We start from the raw sequence: 20,729 nt of genomic DNA on the forward strand, positions 1-20,729 counted from the left end.
CCAGGGGCCTCCACGCACCCGAGCCAGCTCCCAGGCGTTGCCCGGAAAGGCGTTCCGTGCGTTCAGCGTGTCTGCGGTCGGTGAGCAGGAGGCCAAAGGAAGAAGGGGCGCGGCGAGACGGGGGGTCCCTTGGAGGGGTGTGTGCGTTTCCAGGCGGGACGGCCGGTGGCCATCCTGGATCCAGAGAGCTGGGGGCAGGGGCAGGGCTCGGTGTCGGGTACGGGGAGGGCCAGACCAACCCCCCAAACTGCCCTGCCCTCGGGGGTCAGCAAACGCCCGAGGTGTGCTTGGGGCACCAAGGCCATGACTCCCAAAAGAGAGGCCACAGTTCCTGGGGCCCCAGGGCACGGCGCTCGTTTCCCATCTTTGGCACACGGTCTGTGCGGAGCAGAGTAAGGGCTTAAAAAGCTCGTGTCCATATTATGTTTAGATACTATTTATCTTTAAATTCACGCATTTAAACATTGGGGTATCTTACATAATGTCATTCGGAAGCATAACATCCATAAAAAATCACAGGTCTGAGGTCTTATATATATTTGGGAGGGAGTTGGGACTCGAGGTGAGGTTTTCTTTATTATTATCTGAGAAAGAGAGAGAGAGAGAGAACTTGAGTGCGGAGAGAGAGAATCCCAAGCAGGTTCCATGCTCAGTGGGGAGCCCGATGCGGGGCTCGATCCCACAGCCCCTGGGATCGTGACCTGAGCTGAAATCGAGTTGGACGCTCAAGTGACTGAGCCACCCAGGTGCCCCTGCTTTATGTATATATAATTCACTGTTTTAAAGTGCACAGTTCAGGGTTTGTTGTTGTTGCTGTTTTTTGAGAGAGAGAGAGAGAATGCAAGTAAGAGAAGGGCAGAGAGACAGGGAGACACAGAATCCGAAGCGGGCTCCAGGCTCTGAGCTGTCAGCACAGATCCTGACGTGGGGCTCGAACTCGCGAACCGCGAGATCATGACCTGAGACAAAGTCAGATGCTTAACCGACTGAGCCAGCCAGGCACCCCCAGGGGGGGTTTAATATATTCAGAGTTGTGCAACTCTCCTAATTCCAGAACGTCTTCTCCACCCCAGAAAGCTCAGAGCCCTGTGCCCCCGTTAGCAGTCACCCCCGTTTATATTTTCAATATATATTAAAACCGAGGTGCCTGGCTGGCTTAGTCGGAGGAGCGTGTGACTCTTGATCGCGGGGTCATGAGTCTGAGCCCCACGTTGGGTGTAGAGGCGGCTTAAAGACATAAACTTTAAAAAACAAAATAAACACACAGCACGGGAAAGACACGCCATGTGTGAATGGCCTCACACACCCCAGGGCACACCGGCCCCACTCTGGCCTCCCCAGGCATGGACATCTGGGAACGTCCCCCCTAGCAGGGCTGGGGCAGCTGGGCAGGAGGGAGAGGAGGTGAGAACAAAGGCACGGGGCATGTGGCTGGGCTCCAGGTGGGCGTCAGGAAGATCCCAGGCCTGTAGGGCTTGCTTTCAGGGGACCTTCTGGGGGGAAGGAGAGGGCCAGTCCCAGAGGTGGGACCGGGCACGTGCCCGCTCGCTGTGTGCGCAGAGGCACCCGGCTGGTGATCTACGCTGTCATTTGCCTTATGTCTGTCTCCCGCCTCCATGACCCTGCGATGCATGAGGACAGGACCCTCTCTGTCCTGACCTGCCCTGTGTCCCTGTTACCAGGAAGGGGCTGGCTGCAGGAGAGGCCAGTGTGGACTTCATCACCACGGTCTCTACTTAGTGCCCAGCCCACCTTATACACTTCAGCCTTGACCCCTCACACCCACCCTCACAGCTGCACTGCTGTCCTCCCCTTTTATGGGTGAGGAAACTGAGGTCCAGAAAGAGTGGGGGGGGTGTGTGTGTGTGTGGTGTGTGTGTGTGTGTGTGTGTGTTGGGGCAGAGGACGCCTGGGCAGGATTCACGAGCTTTAAAGTATACCCTGAACTGAGTGAATGAGAGCAGGGGCGGGATAGGGGCCGGGGGAGAGAAGCTTCTAGGTGGGAGACCCTTCCCCGGTCCCTCGGCCCCGCCCCCAGGTGGGTGCGTAAAGACAGGGAGAAGCTGGGGGGGGGGGGGTGCTGTTTCCATATCACCACCCACCCCCTTAGAACAGCGTTGGTGACCCTGCCACTCACGGCATCTTAATTGAAATCTATCAGCAGCCACCGAAGCTTCGGGAGGAAGCATTTAAGCAGGGCCTTGATTAGCTCCTGGCAGACAGGGAGCCCTGAGCAGAATGTCAACGTAGCCCTCTACCGCCCTGGCTGCTCCCTCCCTCTGCTTTTCCACACTCCCCTGTCCCCTTTCATCCAGGGTTTTGTCTTCTCCTATTGAGTTATGGGAGCTCTTTATATATTAAGGTTATTGATTCTTTGTCAGATGCACATGATACATATTTACTTCCAGTCATTTGCCTTTTGGCTGCTTTTTTGTTGCTGTTGTTAAATTATTGCTGATTTCCTAGATGTTTTAAACTTTTATGTAGCCAATTCTTGCCAGTTTTTTCCTTCCTATCCTCTGGGCTTGAGGCCCTGCTTTCCCCTCCCGGTTTTCTAAAAATGTCTCCTATCTTAACAAAAAAAATTTTTTTTCTTTAGTGTTTATATTAGGTGCGGATCCGTAACCCATCTGGGAATTTGTTCAGGGTGACGATAGGAGGGTTGGAGGTCTGAGTATTTTTCCTGTCTCTTTTTTTTGTTTTTAATTTTTTTTTTTTAACGTTTATTTATTTTTGAGACAGAGAGAGACAGAGCACGAACGGGGGAGGGTCAGAGAGAGAGGGAGACACAGAATCTGAAACAGGCTCCAGGCTCTGAGCCGGTCAGCACAGAGCCCGACGCGGGGCTCGAACTCACCAACCGTGAGATCGTGACCTGAGCCGAAGTCGGACGCTCAACCGGCTGGGCCCCCCAGGCGCCCCTTCCTCTCTCTTTTAACCCCCCAGCCGCCTCTTCCTCCAGCTTTGATGGCGATGGGGGCCCCGATCTCAGCTCACCATCCAGGGGCCCACCGAGGTGGCGGGGGGCGGGGCAGGGGGGTGGGAGTGTCCTGGCAGGTCAGGATTTCTGCAGGGGCTGCAGAAACACAGAAAGTGAAGAGAGAGGGAGAGCAAGGGGGTGGAGACGGCAGAGGAACCCCGCAGCCCCCACCCGGCCCCTCCTCCAGGGCACCCTGCCCAGGGGCCCCTCGCGGGCGCTGGGATGGCCCGTCCAGCTTAGCCCAGAGGAATGATGTGCCAAATGTGGGCCTTTGGGCACCAGCCACCACTCAGTGATGGGGAAAAGGGATTCCCCAGCGTCCCTGCCAGGCTGGTCTCCCTCTTGCCCTGCCCCTGGAGCCGATGATCAGTCTCGGACAAGAACTGAGTAAGGGCAAGGCGTCTGGGCCAGTCTGCCTGGGTTCAACTCCTAGCTCTGCCACTTACCAGCTGGGTGACCTGGGCCGGCACCTTAACCTCTCTGTGCCTCATTTTTCTCACCTGTAAAATAGGGATAATGAAGCCCCTGCCTCGTTGATCATGACAGCAGGAGCAACAGACACCCGGGTAACATGTGCAGCGGGCCAGGCGCTGTTCTAAGAGCTGTACAGGGATTCTTTAATTAAATTGGACTCATTCTAATTCTGCTGGATTCATTAACCCCCGAGAAGTGCTCGGAATGGTGCCCGGCATTCGTAAGTGCCGTCCAGCTGGTGGCTGTTGTCGCCCCTGCCCTTACAGCTTGAGGAACCCTCCCGGCCCTTCATCTCAGCCCCGTGAGGCCCACTCCGCAGGTGTACAAGCCGGGGCCCCGAGAGAGGGACAGCGGCTTGCTCTGAAACTCCAGCCCGGGGGGGGGGGGGGGGAGCAGAGCAGAGCAGAGAGAGGCAGGGAGACGAGACCCTTCTGCTCTCAGACCCCGGTCCTGGCCAGGTCCCGGGAGAGTAGGGCGGGCGGGGTTTGCCGTGGCCCCTGCGACGTCACGGCGGCTTCTCCTGTGCCCCCGACCTAGACCGTGGGACCCAGGCTTCCCTCCGGCCTCGCTGGGGGAGGGTCCGCACAGCCTTCTCGCCCCGTTAGCTTGCACACCCCGGCCCCACCGATGGGTTTGGAGCTCAGGAGGGAGAGGCTGATGAAGTGTCACTCGATGCTGATAAGTTGTAATTTTAATTAAACGCCCTCGTAATCAAGAGGTAATCAAAGTGGCAGGGAAGCACCTTGAATGTGAGTGTGTGGGAGGGAGGGAGGGCGCGGGACGATGGGGGTGTGGGGGCAGGTACAGGGCCAGGCCCTGGAGACAGCAGGAGACTCAGCCCTCCCACTTCTCCGCCCAGCCGCTAAGGCAGCATTTATTGAGCACCTATGGTGGACGGAGCCCTGCTCACATGCCGGGATTCAGCGTGAACGGGACAGTCCGTTGCTCTCATGGAGCTTCCACGGTGGGGGGCAAGCCTTGGGGGCACAGAATGATACACACCAACGGGGGGAGCAGCTGGGTTGGCAGAGGTCCTTGACCCAGACAGGAGGCCAGGCAGCCTTCCCCAGGTGCGGCCTGAAAACGAACAGAGCATAATGTGGGGGAGTAGGGACAAGTGTCCCAGGCAGAGGGAACAGCATGTGCAAAGTCTCAGAGGCCAGGTTCAGGGAGATATATACGAGTCCCAGATCCTTTCCGGCCGGAGCCCTGAGTGGGAGAGAGGATGAGGGGGGTCACCACCCCCAACCCAGGTTTTCCGGGTTCCTTCTGAAACCTACAGTCTTTCTACTGACCTTCCACTCAAACGTTTGGAAAGCAGAGCCCGACTTAAAGCCCGACAGAGAAAACCAAACACGAGAAATGGTCGGTCCTCGGTTTGTTGCCAAACACAGGCTGGCCCGAGCCGTGTGCCCTCGGCTCTCTGGTCGCCCCAGTTCCCTCCCGCGGGGGTCACCTTGTGAGCCCCTCCCCCCACGTCTGCCCTTCCCTCCCCGACTCCAGGGCTCAGGAGGATCCACGCTCTGACCACGCAGGCCGCCTACGAGCTCCACGTGGACCTCGAGGACTTTGAGAACGGCACGGCCTACGCCCGCTACGGGAGCTTTGGCGTGGGCTTGTTCTCCGTGGACCCGGAGGAAGACGGCTACCCGCTCACCGTGGCCGACTACTCGGGCACTGCAGGTGGGACCCCGGGGCGGCAGCGGGGAAAAGGGAGGGCAGGTGTGGGGGGACGCCCACCAGTCTCCCCACTCAGGAGGTCAAAGAAGCCCCAGGCCCAGTGCTTCTGACCTCCACCTTCAAGTCCCACCTGGCCCCCATCCCGGCAACGCAGAGCACCGGGGCCCGAACTGTTCACCCATTTGGCAGACGGGCAAAGGGAGCCTCGAGCCAGGCAGCAGGACACCCGGGGCTTGTGTTCCGCTGGGCCTCTAAAGTGTGGTGGCTGCACCTCTCTGGGCTGGGTTTCTCTTCTGAGGCGGAGGCAGGAGGGCAAGGAGAGGGAGCGCGTGAAGAAGCTGGGAGAAGGGACAGAGACGGCCAGGACCCAGGGACAGCCCGGGGACCCCCCGGGCGGCACCGTGGGCGCACGCGAGCCGCACAGGCTCCCGGGTGTGGTGGGACAGACGTGCGCGCACAGCGGGGACACACGTGCGCCATCGCGCACGTCCAGGGGAGGCGCCCTGAGGACGCAGCGGCGTGCGTCTGTGTCTGCGCCTGCGCAGGGGACTCCCTCCTGAAGCACAGCGGCATGAGGTTCACCACCAAGGACCGCGACGGTGACCACTCGGAGAACAACTGCGCGGCCTTCTACCGCGGCGCCTGGTGGTACCGCAACTGCCACACGTCCAACCTGAACGGGCAGTACCTGCGGGGCGCGCACGCCTCCTACGCCGACGGCATCGAGTGGTCCTCCTGGACCGGCTGGCAGTACTCGCTCAAGTTCTCCGAGATGAAGATCCGGCCGGTCCGCGAGGACCGCTAGCTGGGCGCTCCCCACCCCGGCCCCCGGCCCCCCGGCCCCCCGCCCCCACCCATCCCCGCGCCCCCTGAGCCCAGCCCCACCCTGCATCTCTCCCCCCGACGCCCACCTGCCCGCACGTGGCCGGCCTGCTCACGTGTTGGGGGGGGTTGTACGTCCCCTTCACGCTGTCCTCACCCCTCAGTTCACCTCTGCTGATGTGGGGGGGGGGCGACTCGACACCCCCAAATTCTGCCCGCCCGGACTTTGGCTCCTAGGCTAAGCGTCTTGACTTCCCGTGCTCAGCAGTCGGCCCGGCACCCCAGCAGACCCTCCGTTTCGCCCGTCCAGACACCCGGCGTTATGGGGGCACAGGGCAGGGGCCAGCGGCACCCCAGCAGCCTTTTCAGGAGACGGAGGGAGTGTCTGGTCTTTCTGAGTCAGGTCTGAGGCCAGCCGCCTCTGGCCTCGAAATTTCACTTCCCTGGTGCCTGAGGATCCGGCCTCTCCCCCAAGGACCAGACAAAGGCTGGACAGCCATATGCCAACCCTTCCCCCAGGCCAGGCCGGGGTGCGGCTGCCCGTGGGGATTCCTACCCCGAGGCCAGTTTCCTGGAGCTCCCCCACCCCCACCCCTGTGTTCCTGCAGGCCTGGGAGGTCCTCAGTCCCTTTGGCTGCTGCGCCCAGCCTCCTGCCTTCCTGGGGCGGCGGAGCCCCACCCCACCCTATCCTCTTTCCCGCGGGAGGCTGGGGCAGGTCCTGAATCCTCTGGGCCTGGCCGGTGAGGATCTCTCTTTTCTGGGCTGCCGTGGGGCGTGTCCCACCATTCCCAGGGACTCCGGGATCCTAGGGCCCCCTGGCATCAGGTCTGCAGGGGGGAGGGTGGACCAGGAGGGGTTGGGTGGCCGTTAGCCCTTCAGCCCCCAGACTGCTGTCTCAAGTGGGGGCGGCTGCCCCCTGCTGGTGACTCTGGGCACTGCCAAGACTCGCTGGGCAAATGGGGGAGACTGAGGCACCACCAGACGCTCGAAACCATCTTTCATTGAATCCTCCCAATGCCCAACATACTATCACTCTACCCCTCCCCCTCCCCCTAAGAACTGGCCAAGATGAGCAGCCCTCAACCTGATATCAACCCGCTGGGACCCCAATGCCTTTGCCCTCAGAACCAAGCACCAGGCTGTTTTTCTACATTCCTACCTGTGGGGATTTGATGGGGACGGGGGGGGGGGGGGGGGCGCTTCGAGAGGGCTGGAAGGTCACCCTGGGGGGCTGCCCGGAGGGTGGGCGGGAGAGGGAGAGAGGGAGGGGGTGTTTCCTTCCTTCACTGGAAGGCAGATGAAGACAGGCACATAGCTCTCCCTTCCCCACCCACCCAAGTTTGCGGTTCAGTAATCACGTGCCAGGGACCTGTGTGCAACCTGGCCGGTCCCCTGGAGCTCCACCTGGTTGCAGCCTTCAGCAGAGTTTCGCAGGACATCTGCTGTGGGCCGGGGCCTGCCTGGGCGCTGGGCAACACCGCATCCTGCCCTGTCGGCCCCGCAGCTTGAAGCGAACATGGCCGTGAAACAGACGGCTGCAGCCCAGGGTGAGCAGGTGCTGGGGAGCAGCCCGGCTGCTGGAGGGGCCGGGGAGCCGTGTGGGGTGGGGGAGATGGGGGGGGGGAGGGCTCTCCCCTGCCAGTCCCCTTTCCCGTCCTCCAGAAGAGAGCCAGCCCCCCACCCCACCCCGAGCTGCCAGGACCCGCGGCCACAGTGCAGACTCTGGCTGGGTGGGACCCCAAGTCCTCATCCCAGGGAGCCCCCTTCTCCCCCACCAGCCCCAGGCAAGAGCCGGCTTCTGCCGCCAGCCTTGCAGTGCCAGCCGCCGTTTGGAAAGTGTCGAGCGCTTTCTGATCTGTCATCACACAAACTCCTGGTGAGTGTGATGTTAACGGATTCACAGATGTGCGTGCGCGTCGGGAAGCCCAGGGGCACTCCTGCCAGGGCTTGGCTGCAGAACAGACGTGTGCCGCGGCTCCAGCCTGGTGTGGGGACAGGTCTGGGTGGCCTTCAGGAGCATCCGGCCGACCTGAAGACACCCGTTCCTGCCGACCCGAGAGCGCCAGCCCCGCTCCCGGCCCAGGACTGGCACAGAGGGCTGTGGCCGGCTCAAACACTGGCTGAATGGGCATTGAAGCCGTCACGGTGGGCCAACGCACCCCCCTTCCTAAAGGGCACCCTTTGAAGGCTGGTGAGGAGCACAGAGGGTCCCTGAACACCCGCTCTGGGCCAGGAGGCTGTGCTGAGCAAAGCAGGCTCTGGCCCCCGGCCTCCAGGAGCCCGCGGTGTGAGGTCAGCGTGGATGGCCATCGAGTGAGTGATCCCAGGAAGAAGAGGGTGTCAGGAGAGCAAGCCGCAAGACGCAGCTCCACTGAGGACGGAGGGACGACAGATGTGTGCAAAAGGTCACCCGGGACCCAGGCTCATTGCACCTGAACTCCGTCTCGAGGGGCCTAAGCTGATGGTTTGACAGTGGGGGTCTGTGACCTGACCAACCCTCCCTCCCTTTCCTTCTTCCACTGATGAGGGGAACGACGAGTCAAGCAGAGGAGGGGTCTCGACACGGGGATCTCGGGGGGCAGGGCATGTGGCTCCAGAAGCTGCCGAAGGTTCCCTTCCCCTAGCACGGGTAGGTTCTGTGCAATCAGCCAGTGGCCTCACTCATTCTGCACCCCCCGCCCCAAGCTTTGGACGCGTCTCTCGAGAGTTCAACCAGAGGCGGCCTGATGGGCCACCTGAGCTCGCTGCGTCCAGAGGGTGGATGGCGCCTGCACTTCCGCCCTTGGTGGCCTCAGCACCACCCACCAGGGGATCAGGACAGCGCCGGGAGTAGTGCCCAGACTGCATCGTCCCCCTGTGGCTGTGTGCAATTCGGCTTGAGAATGTTCGTCTTGGGGGCAGAAACGGTATCACAGGCCTGCCTCTTCCTGCCCCCCTGCTCGCCCCACCAGCCACCCTCGGTCACACGGGCCTCTGGCTGGCCGGTCTGGGGCCCGAGCCCCATCACCCAGGATTCGGAAGGTCGGTCAACAGGATCTGCCACACGTCATGGCGACGGGGGGCTTCGGCTAGGCCCGTGGTCACACCTCTGTCCTGTGCAGTCTGAGGAGCAACGTGCCTGTGGGAGACGTGCTAACCCTAGAACAGAGGGCACTAGGCTCTGGTCCATGCAGCCGGGGGCCTCCCCAGGGCCTCTGTCTTCACCTGCCTGCAGGGAGAGAGCTATCCCCAGACCCCAAGGGGGCCAAGCGGCTGGCAGGACTCAGCAGACCCAGAGGTTTGGGGCTGGACACGGGGGGGACTGCCCGACTGTCCACACACGGCTGGCAGGGTGTGTGTGGAGGTGCTGGAGGACCAGCACGGCTGCCGATGAACAGAGCGTGGTGTGGGACAGAAGCTGGTCTGGGCTGCGAACACTTGGCGTCGTGTGTCCCTGTCTCTAATAAAGTCTTGTGCTGACCCGGCTGCCTCTAACCTTGCCCGGCGCCCCACGTCAAGGCCGCCTCCTGCCCGATTTCCCCAGACTTCCTCACCGTCTTTATTTCTATTGAAGAAACGGTGTTTCCCAGGTAGCCCTGTGTCCCCAGAGGCCGCCCCAGATCCTTGAGCAGAACCAGCCGCACACCGGCCAGCAGCTGGGCCACCTCCCGGCGGGGGAGATCCTCCTGGGGCCAGGCGTCTGGGGACGGGCCCGTGCATCCCACGGGGGTCCCCAGGGTCTCTCTTGTGGCCGAGACTGGAGTCCTGAGGAGCTGAGACTTTATTAAAAACAACAGTCCCTAGTGGCTATTCATAAAACCAGTGTGAAGCTTGAGGACAAAATCACCCCCTGAGCTGATTTAATGAAGTCCAACATCTATCGAGTGCCCGTATCAGAGACCTGGTGCGGGGCCAGAGCCGGGATGTGCTGGAGCCCTGCCTGAGGCCCCCTGTGGGGGCAGCTGGAGGGTGTCTGCCCACCGGGCCACACGGGGGACAGAGGTCTGTGTCCCGGTGGCTGGAGGCTTCTAGAACGTTCACAGAACGCTAACCCCCTTCATAACGTGTCCCCGGCCAACGGCGTGCGGTCTCGCCTTCTCAGTATCAGACCCACAGGGACCCCCTGGCTATGTGGCTCCTGGGCCAGGCCGCAGGAAGTCACTGAGTTGATCACGGCCACCTGCCTCCCCACAGGCTCATGGGGCCAACTGCCAGGCTGTCACCCCAATACATCCCACTCTTGCAAGGTCACAGCCCTATGCAGAGAAGCAAGGGCCGGGGTGTCTTAAGGAACTGAGGCTGCTGTGAGCTTGGCCATCCTGGGACTTGGCCCTGATGTTCTAGGGAGGTTTCCCGGGGAACCTCAGTCCTGGTGGAAGAAAGCAGGACCCCCTGAAACCTCTCTCCCATTTTACCCTGACCCCGTGAAAAGCCTCTGTTCCAGGAAGCTGAACGGAGCCTACTGCTCTCTGGCTGTCAGCCTGAGCCGTCCTTGACCTTCCCACAGCCCAGAGCCTGTCGATCTGCTGCTCTGGAGGCCCAGAGGTCGTCACCTCTCCCATTGCCCATCCCCTGGAGGGAGTCCAGGAAGAGTACTTGAAAGCAATCTCTCGGGCCGGCTGTTCTCAGGGGGACACCTGGGGACCTCCTCCTACTCACCCCCACCCCAAGCCCCAACACTCGGGACTTCCTGTGGCCTCTTTTCAGAGCTGCGGGCACCAGCCCTGAAGGGACCTGGGTCATGGCGGGCCTCACAGCAGAACCTCTTCTTGGAGTTCGGCCTGTCAGAGAGCCAAGTGGAGATTTTCTCCGGGCGGGAATGGGGTGGCCCTGGGGTTTGACCTCACCCCTGCCCTCCCTACACCCCCCAGCTGAGAAATTTCACAGAGCGCAGCTTGGGAACCCAAACCTGTCTTTTTACACCCACAAGAACTGAGGCACAGAGGAGGCAAGCATCTGGCCCAGGCCTCACAGCATGGTAGGGACCCACCGCGGGCCGCACCCCATCACTAAGCAGCACCCAAGGTCACAACCAACCAGCACTAAGTAGGGAGATCAAATGACACCGCTCCTCTGGTCTCCCACGCACACACCAGCCCCTCAGGGGATGGAAGCCAGCTCTGCACCTGCTCCCGTCGGCACATGAATGCACCCGCCCCCTGCACCTGCCCATGGAGAAGCCCAAAGTCAATCCACACGGCTCTTTCTTGACCCTGTTCTCTCCTGACAAGACCGGGGGGGGGGGGGGGGGAACCAAGACTTCCCGCTGCAGATGGGGCTGCAGACAGCGGAGGATGGGGGTTGGGCCTGCTCCCGCAAGGCCAAGTGCTCTGACCCTCTGAGCCTCAGACTCCCCTCTCCCCCTGCAGAGGGGCAGTATTCTAGCCCCTTCCTCAGGTTGATGGGGGACAGTAAGTGTCCATGAGGCCGTCTCTATTCCCCGTGTGAATGGCGGGGTGGCTCTCCACACCCCCCAGCACCCACAGGCAAAGGTGACGGAGGTCAGCGGGGGTGAGGGCCCCGGAGACTGGGGGAACGCCTCTGTGCTTGGTCCCCAGCCTCGCCAGAGCAGCCGGCTCGGGACAACGGCAGGGCGGCCTAGCCTCACCCGGCACCTGCTTCCCTCATCGCCCTGCTCACTCTCAGTGGAGGGGAAATCTAGGCCAAGAGAGGAGTAGAGGCTGGGGGCCTGGCTGGGCCCTTCACACCCCCTGCTGGTCTCCCCACAGGTGCTCCGAAGACACGGTGCTGGGTCACCAGGCGTGGGGACGTGGGCTCCTGGGGCTGCAGGATGCTGGACCAGTCAGAGTGCTGGCGCCCACAGGCAGGTGCTCCCCCTGTGGCGGGCGCCTGCCTCCCACCTTGGCCAATGCCCGGAGAACACTGTAGCACTCTCTGCCCGACCGGGAACCGCATCTCGGCTTAGCCGAGCCGACCCTCGCTCCTGAAGCAGACCCCGGGGTCGCTCTGTGATCAGACGCAGCGCAGGCAGAGCGAACAGCTGTGGGGTGAGCACCCCAAGTCGTGAGCGAGGTGTCCAGTCAGTGGCCATGCCCGGACCAGAGGGATCCTGCAGAAACACGTGGCCCGCAACGCAGCAGCCCCCCGACCCCACGCTCCGCCGGGGGGATGTGCGGGTGACGACGTGGGACGCTCCCCGCACTGATCTGTGAGCCCACCTGGGGAGGAACCGCCCGGGAACCAGCGCCCAGGGAGTGACGGACGCCATGTCCCCCACTGTGGGTGCCGGTGGTGCAGAGAGCCGCTGCCATGACCTTGACGACCCTCCCCAGCCCTTGCCGAGCCCCACACTGGGCTAAGGGCCTCACCGCCGAGCCCTGTCACCATGGCCACTCTCCGCTGAGGTTCAGAAAGCGAGGCCCTGCCAGCCACCCAGCAGACAGCCAGCGCGTTTTGAAAACCTTTGCTGGTGGTTCCGTCTTTCCCCGAATGGGAGTCGGGCACTGAGCTGGGCGCTGGGGTTGTGGGAAACACCGAGCTTCCTTTTTTTTCCCTTAAGCGGGCTCCACACCAGCATGGGACCCCACGGGACCGAGATCGAGAGTCAGACGCTGAACCGGGCGACCCCACTCAGCTTCCCTTCTCAGGAACAAATGGACTGTGGTACAGGGGACACGGGCCAGGGGGCTCCGAACCCCTTCCGCATTCCCCCTCGTAGGAAGCAGCCCTCCCTCGTGAGGCCCACGGCCACGCCACCCAACACAGCTGCCCGCCTGACCGCCCACGGGAGCGGCTGTGCGGGTCGGGCGTGGGTGGGCAAGGGGTGGACACCGCCTCCCCCCGACCCTGCTTCTCCGAAGAGTGAGGCAGACGCGACAAACGCAGGACCGTGAAGGGTAAGGGTGGGTGTGCCACTCACACCTCTCCCGAGGGACTCGAGGGTCTGTGCCCGCGATGGCTGGCTAACGATGCTGGCTGCTCCGCTGGAGACCAGGCCTGGGCAAAGGGCAGCCCCCTCGGCTCCCGTCATCAGACCACATCCTGTTTGTGTTGGGTCTTTTATGGAGGCCGGCAGCACTGCCCCCTCCTTCGCCACCAGCGTCCCCAATGGAATCCCAGGGTCAGGAATGTGCGGCAATCAGACCACAGGGTGGCAAATCTACCCGGGGGCCTATATAAAGCAGGAGAAGCCCGGAGCCGCACCTCCCAGACAGGAGCCCGGAGGCGCCCTGCCCAGCAGCCCTCCTGGGGAGCAGGCCCACAGCACGGTGAGTACAGCCACGCCATCCCTAGAGGGAACACTGCTTGCTGGACCCCTCCTCCAGGTCAGGGAGGTGGTGACCAAACACCTCCTCTCGCGGCCCAGAGATTGGCCACGGCTGCCCTCCGGGGTTCAGCCTCCGTCTCCCCCGGGTGCTTTTTCTGCCTCGTCCTCAACGTCGGGGACTGAAGTCCCGACTCGTGCTGGGGCCCATTTTCGGTGGCGGATGTCCCAACTTCCACCACCCCTGTTCTCGAAGGGTTCCATGACCTGCTCCCCCACCCCCCCACCCCCCCACCCCCGACGAGGGGAGAGAAGCCACTTCCTTCTAGGCATCGATGCACCCTTTCTCGAGACCCAGAGGCCATCTCCCGGCAAAGTCGTCCCCCAGATGGGATCCTGCCCGGTCCACAGGGCTGCCGGCTGCCTTGTGGAAAGCCCCCCACTCCGCCCAGGCCCTGATGGAGAGGCTTTCCCGAAGCAGGCGAGACTTGACTTCAGCTCCGGGGGAGGAGATGATAGAAGTCAGGAGGGCTGGATTTGGGTAGAGAGGAGGCTGCTTTTATGACTTTTTCAAAGCTTTCTGGCTGAGTTCCCTTTGAAATGTCTTCAAGGGAGCCATTTCTGGAAAGAGCTCTGGGGAGCCCGTGCCTCTTCTCCAGAACCGGCTCTTTTTTCCAGCCTCAGCTCTCCTCAGAGGACCAGCCAGCTCCGACTCACCACGGTCATTACCAGAAAGGCTTCCTTTAGGAGGGAATGAGCAATTGCTGTCGAAGCAGGGGCATTTTGGGAAGCTCTATTTCTGTTTCAAATCCCCCCATGGACTGCCATCCATGGGGTAGAGTAGTGGCTCTGAGTCACTTAGACCTGGGCTTGAATCCCGGCTCTGTCACTTATAAAGCCGTGACGTCTTGGGCACGTCACCTGCTTGAGCACGGCCCCCTCTGTCAAAGGGAGTGAGACCCTCCTGCGGGAGGGACGTGAGGGCGGCACCGGATGGACAGGGCCACAAAGCACTGCCCACACACCCGGTGCGCCAAGCTGTCCGGCCATTAGAATCACGAATCTCAGGGCCTCCACTTTCTAGTTGTGGTCCAGTCTCTCAGCCTTCTTGACAGTCTTCTCGGCTGAAAACATGCTTACTGTGAGGACAGTCTGCCGAGGTCACACGGACGGGGCTCACAGGTTTTAGCTCAGGGCCTGGCACATGGGTGGTGCTCTGTAGGGATCACTGACAGCCACGTCCACATGCTTCTCCCCAGGTGGGCGTGTTAGGCCAGGAACATCAAATCCATTCCAGCTTCAGGGAGCAATTCGTTTCCGTGGTAAAGAGACATTAGGTGTCCCAGCTACGCGGCTTAGCTACGCCCATTTAGTATCGAGTTGAAGACTAAGACAGATCGATGTTATTCATTCCCTACCTTGTGGCTCTGAGATGATGTGGCCCAAGAGTCAGTGATTATTTGGGGCTCCTGGATGGCTCAGTTGGTTGAGTGTCTGACTTCAGCTCAGGTCATGATCTCGCAGTTTGTGAGTTCGAGCCCCGCATCGGGCTAAGTGCTGACAGCTCAGAGCCTGGAGCCTGCTTCAGATTCTGTGTCCCCCTTTCTCTCTCTGCCCCTTCCCCGCTCATACTCTGTCTCTCAAAAATGAACAAACGTTAAAAAAAAATTTTTTTTTAAATTGTAATAAAAGGAGACCGAGCCCAAGTTTGTGCAGCACTTGGGGGCTACGGGCACCCCCCCCGCCTCCGCCCGGCTGTATGCCGTCCCAGCAGTGGGGGGTTATCCGAATGCTAAGCTGCCAAGGCCGTCAGATCCAGGGGACCACGGGAGAGGAGACTCAGCCTAATTGGTACAATCAGCTCCTGAGCCTGCTAAGAAAATAAAGGCCTGCTCCCCCAGCATAGTGACACTTCCTCAAGCTGCCTGCAAGTTGGGCTCAGCTGATCTCCCAGCCTTTGATGGCTGCCCGGGCCCTGGGAAGCACTTGACAGGTTGTCATGCAAGGCCCACGCGTGCAGCCTGTAACTTGTTCCTCTCTTTCCTCCGGGCCAGATGATAAGCCCTTACTGCCTGCTCCTCCTGCCGCTGGGCGCCTGCTTTCCTCTGCTGGGCACAGAAGAGGCCGCCGCGGGTGGCGTCAGAGGCGAAATGGGCTGGGCCCACCTGCCCGGGGGACACCGAGTCTCCCTCCCACGGGGTTCCCCCCGGCGGCCAAGAGCTCCGCACCCACTGGGCCTGCTTGTCACGGCCAAGGAGCTGCAGACGTCCGGCAGGCAGCGTGCTGGCTTCAGGGTCCGGTTTGGGAGGCAGGATGACGGCAGCGAGGCGACCGGCTTCCTCCTGGCGGATGGCGACAAGGCTAGCGGCCCGTTGGGGACCCTGGCTGAGGAGCTCAGCGGTTACAGCAGGAAGAAAGGCGGCTTCAGCTTCCGCTTTGGCCGGCGGTGAAGGGGTCAGGGCATCCTGGAAGGGGCTTCTCCGTGGACCCTCCCCGCTGCTGCTTCCAACCCCCCTGCCCTGTCTTCTCCTTGAGCCTGAAAGACCAGAATACTAAGAAGGCGTGAGGAATATTCTAATGAGTTGTTAGCAGTAGGATGGCTTAGGTGGGTGCTTCCTTTTGATTTCCAACTTGGCTGAGGCCAAAACCTGGACGGGATCCAAAAAAGGAAGCAAGCCGCATCCCAGCAAGCACCGCCCTGATGTAGCTCACAGACCACCGTCTGTTCCAGCCCCCTTCCCGGGTGGTCGGGTCTCAGCAGTCCCCTAGCTGCAGCGGCCCAGAGGCTGGGCGGTGTCAGCTGTGCGGTGGACACGGCTGGGCCATGAATATGAATAAGCAAAGCTGGCTAAGCCGAAGGTAGGTGGGCTGATGCTGACAGCGGGGTAGTCAAAGCTTTGACAGTCTCCACAGGGACGTCTGGAGCTGACACCCATCCATAGTGGGCCGTGACAGCGTGTTCCATCGGGTGTAGCGTGCGGTTCTGGAAGTTAAAAAACAGAAACAGAAACAATCTTGCTCTCCGTCCCATTAACACACGAGCCCCTCTGGCAAGAAAACCCTGCTTGTGGTGTCGAGATGTCGTTCGGACCCGGCTGCCCATTCCCTTCTGATACCTGTGCTCGGCGGTGTACCCGTCTGGTGGGAGATGAACAGGGCAAGAATACATTTTTGCTCTGGCAAGGCTGCCCCTCGAGTGTTCAGGATATGAATGTGCCGTGTGTGTGTCTTTTGAAATAAAACTTGTAACTGCAAAACCGTAATGGGAAGCTAGCTCACCCGATTCTTGCCTACAGGTCCTCTGTGCCCCCAGGAATCTGGATTTTTCCTGAGCTGCAAGTGCCTTAACTCTGGGGAGATGGAAATCGTGTTGCCGGCACCCGCACCTGTCCCAGCATCCCCTTAATTGGCAGGTGGTAATACCAGTGGTCAAAGGCGGAGGGAAACGCGGCACAAGGTGTATTTTCCTGCTGCACTCGACTGCTCCTTCCGAGGCTTTCTCAAAGCAAAGAGCATTCTGAGAACAACTTCTCTCCCCCAGGGGAAGCCAGAGCTCAGCCTGGAGTGGCTGCAGGCCCGGGGCAAGGCAGAGCAGCTCTTTCAAACGCGGCTCTGCCGTGTCCTGCAATCCCATTCCCTGTCAGATACGGCCGCGTGATCCTGCTCCCTCCCAGGCTGGCTTCGACCGCCTAGATGAGAGCCTGGATTGATGTTACTATGGCAACATCTCCCCTCCTCCTTTCGAGCTGCAGCTTGGCCCTGTTCACAATTGAATAATTTTCCATTGAGCTGTCACAATTAATTGGTGGATTTTTATTAGCCTTTTAGAACCACACTGGGTTGGGCCCAGCTTGGCACCTCGGAGCATTTCACAGTGTTTTCCGTTCTATTAGTGACTTAGATTCCCCAGCAGCAGCTCTCAATCCTCGGCAGCCAGAAAGCCACTTCATTAGGGGGTGACAGATCTGAGCCACAAAAGAGCCAAGCTGACTGGGGCGCGGAAATTGGGTGGCAGGGTGGGACAGGAACACAGGAATCCAAACATCACCTTGGGTTAAAGTGAGCTGCCTTCCCCTGGAGCTCCTCGCGGCTTCTCCCCTCCGCGTGCCCCGCCGGGACAGGCGCCAGATAGCAACACGGAGTCTGGGAGGCACATCGTACTCCCTTTGGCTTCTACCGCTGTCCAGGGAAGGGATGATCCGGGATGCGCCCTGCTAATGTGACAGACTGGTGGGGATGGAACACATCCCGGGGTCTTCGTCTGTTGGTAAAGAGAGGCAAACACTCAGCCCTCAAGCCACAGAGGGTAAACCTCAAGAAAATGAGTCCCAGCGTGTCCAACAAGGACAGTTCCGGAGCTGAGAACAGACATCGCAGGGTGGCCACGTGAAGGAAGTGAAATCCCAGCCCAGGCTCTCGCCCCAGTCTTGGCTCATTTCCACTTCGTTGGGGCGGGGGCGGGCAGTAAGCTGGATCCCTCCTCCCTTCACTCACTGACACATGCAGGGAAGCCAGAGAACATGCTTGTGAAAAGACCAGGTGAGACAGGACAGATCGAAGGCCAAGGGCAGAGGACCACCCTGCAGCCAGGTGCCCTGGTGACCCTCACTTGGCCAATTTCTACTCTTAGAATGAAAGGAGCCACCTCCATGGTCACTAACTGCAGGAACCTGGAGGTCACCGAGGCTGAGCTACTCCCGCATGTGTTTACCACACAGTTTGGGAACATACTGGCTGGTTTCTAATTTAGTAGGATGAGATTAACCTCAGAGAAATCGGAGATAAAGAGGGGGAAGGGGAGGGCCTTCAGAGGGGTGGATATCCCGTCATCACTTTCACCCTTCAACAACCATCAGCAACAAAGGTATTCTTTCCAGTTGCTTGTACATTTGAGCGCAATAACCCCGAACATCTAAACGATCAAACCGTTAAGGGCATTGCTCTGTTCAGTCCACTCCCGTGCTGTATCTGGCGATATCACCTCTTCAGTTCCCCGCCCCTCGCTCTACCCCCTGGGGCTTGGTCGAGGTTTGGGGGCCTTTCACGCCACCCCCCGCGCCCTCCTTGGCGGGGACGATCACTCTCCAGATTAGTGACGGTGAGGTTCTTTGGAAAACATTGACTTTGCAAGCAGAGATTAAGCTCCCTGTCTGGGTTTCCTCTAGCTGGTGTGATGGGATGGTCTCCTCCAGCCCAGGCACCTGTCTGCATCCTTTCGGCGTGTTGGTGCAAGACGCACACACGAGAGCCTTCATCTTGGGCGTCTAGCTAAACACTGGATGGGGAGTATTTTTGTATTTTCCCCTATGTTTCAAACATTAATAAAAACGTTTTAAGAAAAAAGGAGGCTCACGGGGCAGGCAGCGGGCCATCCAGCAGCTGCTGAAGTAAATAAGGAGCCACCCTGTCCTTAACTTTGCCCCAGGACCAGAGACGCTGCAGGACAGAGTCCCTTGAAGACCCCAAGTCAGGAAAGGTGTTTTACCCTCTGAGCAGGGAGCTGGGGCCCTGCCCACGATGTTGGGTCGCCATCAGGGAGGTGGGTAGGCATGACAGGGACACCGTGGCCGGTCAGTCTTGTCCCACCTGACGCCTTCCGTGCCAAGGCAACATTTACAAATTGATTCCCCAGGACACTCCATTTGGGAATGCCTCCCGTAAAACATCCCAACACCTGAGAAGCTGGGTTGGCTGCAATCCTGGACTTCTTTTCTTCCACGACAGAGGGAGGAGCCCGACTGGAGCCCAGACCTCTTCTGTTGGCCAGGCTGGGGCCACCTACCACCATCAACGAGTTAGTCCAGCACAGTATGGCAGCACATGCTGTGTGACCCGGGGCAAGTTGCTCCACATCTCTGAGTCTCAACTTCCTCACACATCAAATGCCGAACAGCAACAGAACCTCCCTCGTTAGAAAAAAAAACAAGGGAGAGGCTGTCACGTGGTAACGCGTGGCGCATCTGTAGTGGCTGAGAACGCCCACGTGTGGGCTGTGATTTTAAGAAAACTCCCACTGGAATATGACACACATGGAGAACGGGCTCCCACTCTGTGCACAGTTCCATTTTCACCAAGTGACAGACCCACTGGCCGGCACGACCCAGACTGAGAAACACGGTGTCACCTGCCCCCCAAGAGCTCCCCTGCGCCCCAACCAGGCGCGGCCCTCCGTCCTGACTTCTAACACGACACCACAGGCTAGCCGTGTTGCCGTAAATAAACGGAAGTGTCTGGCATCGCTACTGCGTGTCTGGCTGCTTCTGTTTGTTCAACGTTACGTTCGCATGACTCGTGTCCACGCGGGGTTGCGGCCAAGAGCGTTCGTCTCCGCTGCTCCGTAACATCCCACTATGTGAACACATCGCAACGTTCTGCTCCTCTGTGCTGACGGCATCTGGACGGTTTTCAGTCTGAGGGTTTTTCCCTGCGATCCTCACTCTGACGTTTGGGCTTGGATTTTGTGAAAACAGCATCAACGGCAGCTGCCGGCCCTTCTGGCAGGCTTGACCCTCGGGCGCTCCTTGGTTCCGGACCTGGAGGGCAGGCCTCGAAACTACCCAAAAACCGTGTGTGCACGTTACGTGGGTTTTCGGGGGCTCGATCCAGGTGCACGCAGTCCTCAAGGGGCTCTGTGACCTGACCAAGGGCAGGAACCACGGTCCCGGAACGGCTAGACCCAAGTAAGTTTCTGAAGCTCGGGTGACACACGGAACGTTCTTATTTGAGAGAAGACCTGTATTTCCCCCTGGCACAGCCACTGCGGCGACAGGCACGGGACACCAGGCGAGGGCCGTGCCCGGCTGCAGCCTCACTGCCGGGCGTCAAGAAAACGGGACAATGTGCCCTAAGAGGGCTCCGTGAAGACTCTGGGCCGGGCCCACGTCTGGCACGGAGGAAGCAGCCCGTCGGTTGCGGCCGTCACTCCAAGTCACTGTGTGTCTTCTTTCCGACACCAGAGCTGTCCCTCGAGGAAGGCCCCCTGACTTGGGAGAGCTGGGGCCTGGACAGGGCGTGGCCCGGGCCTCCGTGAAACGAGGGAGGGGCTCCTGCAGCCCCCGGGTGCGGGCACACCCCGCGGTCCCACCAGCCCTCGCCGCGGCCCGAGACAGGCAGCACGGCGGCTGCTCTGGTGAGCAGGACCCGTGTCCCCTGACACGGCTGCTGGCTTAATAAGTATCATTATCAGACAGCACCACTCCCTTCCCCGACTGCCACTTTCCAAGCTGTCAGCTGGCGTTAAACGCAGGCCAAGACGAGGAAACGGCCGCACGCGCCCCCTCGGTCCCCTCGGTCCCCTCGGTGGGAGGCTGGGAGAGGCCACGGCGCTGCAGGTGGCATTTCCAGGCCCCCTGCCCCTCCTCGTGTGCACAGAGAAAGGAGACGGGGCGGGTGGGCCGCAGTGCGCGAGGGGCGCTTCGGGGGCCGGCGGGGAGCCGAGGCGGGGTCACAGGCAGAGGAAAAAGGCGCACCTGTGGAGGGACTATCGCTTCCAAGCCAGTGGAGCCCAGGACGTACTTCCTCCCGATTCAATGACGCTGTGACGGCCTGACAGCTGGAACAGCCCTTGG

The 20,729-nt window shown here is 60.6% G+C and overlaps 2 protein-coding genes and 1 long non-coding RNA gene across 6 annotated transcripts in view; 2 read left to right on the forward strand and 1 right to left on the reverse strand.

Moving 5' to 3' along the window:
• The window catches only part of FIBCD1 (fibrinogen C domain containing 1), a 32,251-nt gene extending 26,253 nt beyond the window's left edge, over positions 1-5,998 (forward strand). For all 3 annotated transcript variants that reach the window (XM_027035406.2, XM_053204501.1, XM_027035407.2), the window contains 2 exons: positions 4,958-5,137; positions 5,680-5,998. In XM_027035406.2, the coding sequence (XP_026891207.1) occupies positions 4,958-5,137; positions 5,680-5,939 (440 nt within the window). In that variant the 3' untranslated portion in view covers positions 5,940-5,998. The remainder of the gene's footprint in view (positions 1-4,957; positions 5,138-5,679) is intronic.
• Positions 5,999-11,667: 5,669 nt separating this feature from the next.
• On the forward strand, positions 11,668-15,611 carry QRFP (pyroglutamylated RFamide peptide). Its single transcript, XM_015083536.3, has 2 exons — positions 11,668-13,165; positions 15,216-15,611. Exons 1-2 carry the CDS (start codon positions 12,866-12,868, stop codon positions 15,609-15,611), a joined length of 696 nt encoding a protein of 231 aa, XP_014939022.2. The 5' UTR covers positions 11,668-12,865.
• Positions 13,940-20,258, reverse strand: LOC106985363 (uncharacterized). Of its 2 annotated transcripts, XR_001431895.3 has the most exons (3): positions 18,647-20,258; positions 17,210-17,422; positions 13,940-16,144 (listed from the first exon to the last, which is right to left on the reverse strand). It is a non-coding gene; the product is annotated as an uncharacterized LOC106985363 (long non-coding RNA). The 2 variants fall into 2 exon arrangements; XR_008290891.1 differs by having other exon boundaries at positions 17,210-20,258.
• Between the last annotated feature and the right edge of the window lie 471 nt (positions 20,259-20,729).

The sequence above is a fragment of the Acinonyx jubatus genome, chromosome D4 (genome assembly GCF_027475565.1).
Source record: "Acinonyx jubatus isolate Ajub_Pintada_27869175 chromosome D4, VMU_Ajub_asm_v1.0, whole genome shotgun sequence".
Classification (NCBI taxonomy): domain Eukaryota; kingdom Metazoa; phylum Chordata; class Mammalia; order Carnivora; family Felidae; genus Acinonyx; species Acinonyx jubatus.

Excerpts from the sequence above, each read along its gene's own strand:
- QRFP (XM_015083536.3), top strand. The coding sequence starts at position 12,866 with ATGCTGGCTGCTCCGCTGGAGACCAGGCCTGGGCAAAGGGCAGCCCCC. Across the intron at positions 13,166-15,215 it reads GGGAGCAGGCCCACAGCACG|ATGATAAGCCCTTACTGCCT; the intron begins GTGAGTACAGCC and ends CCTCCGGGCCAG.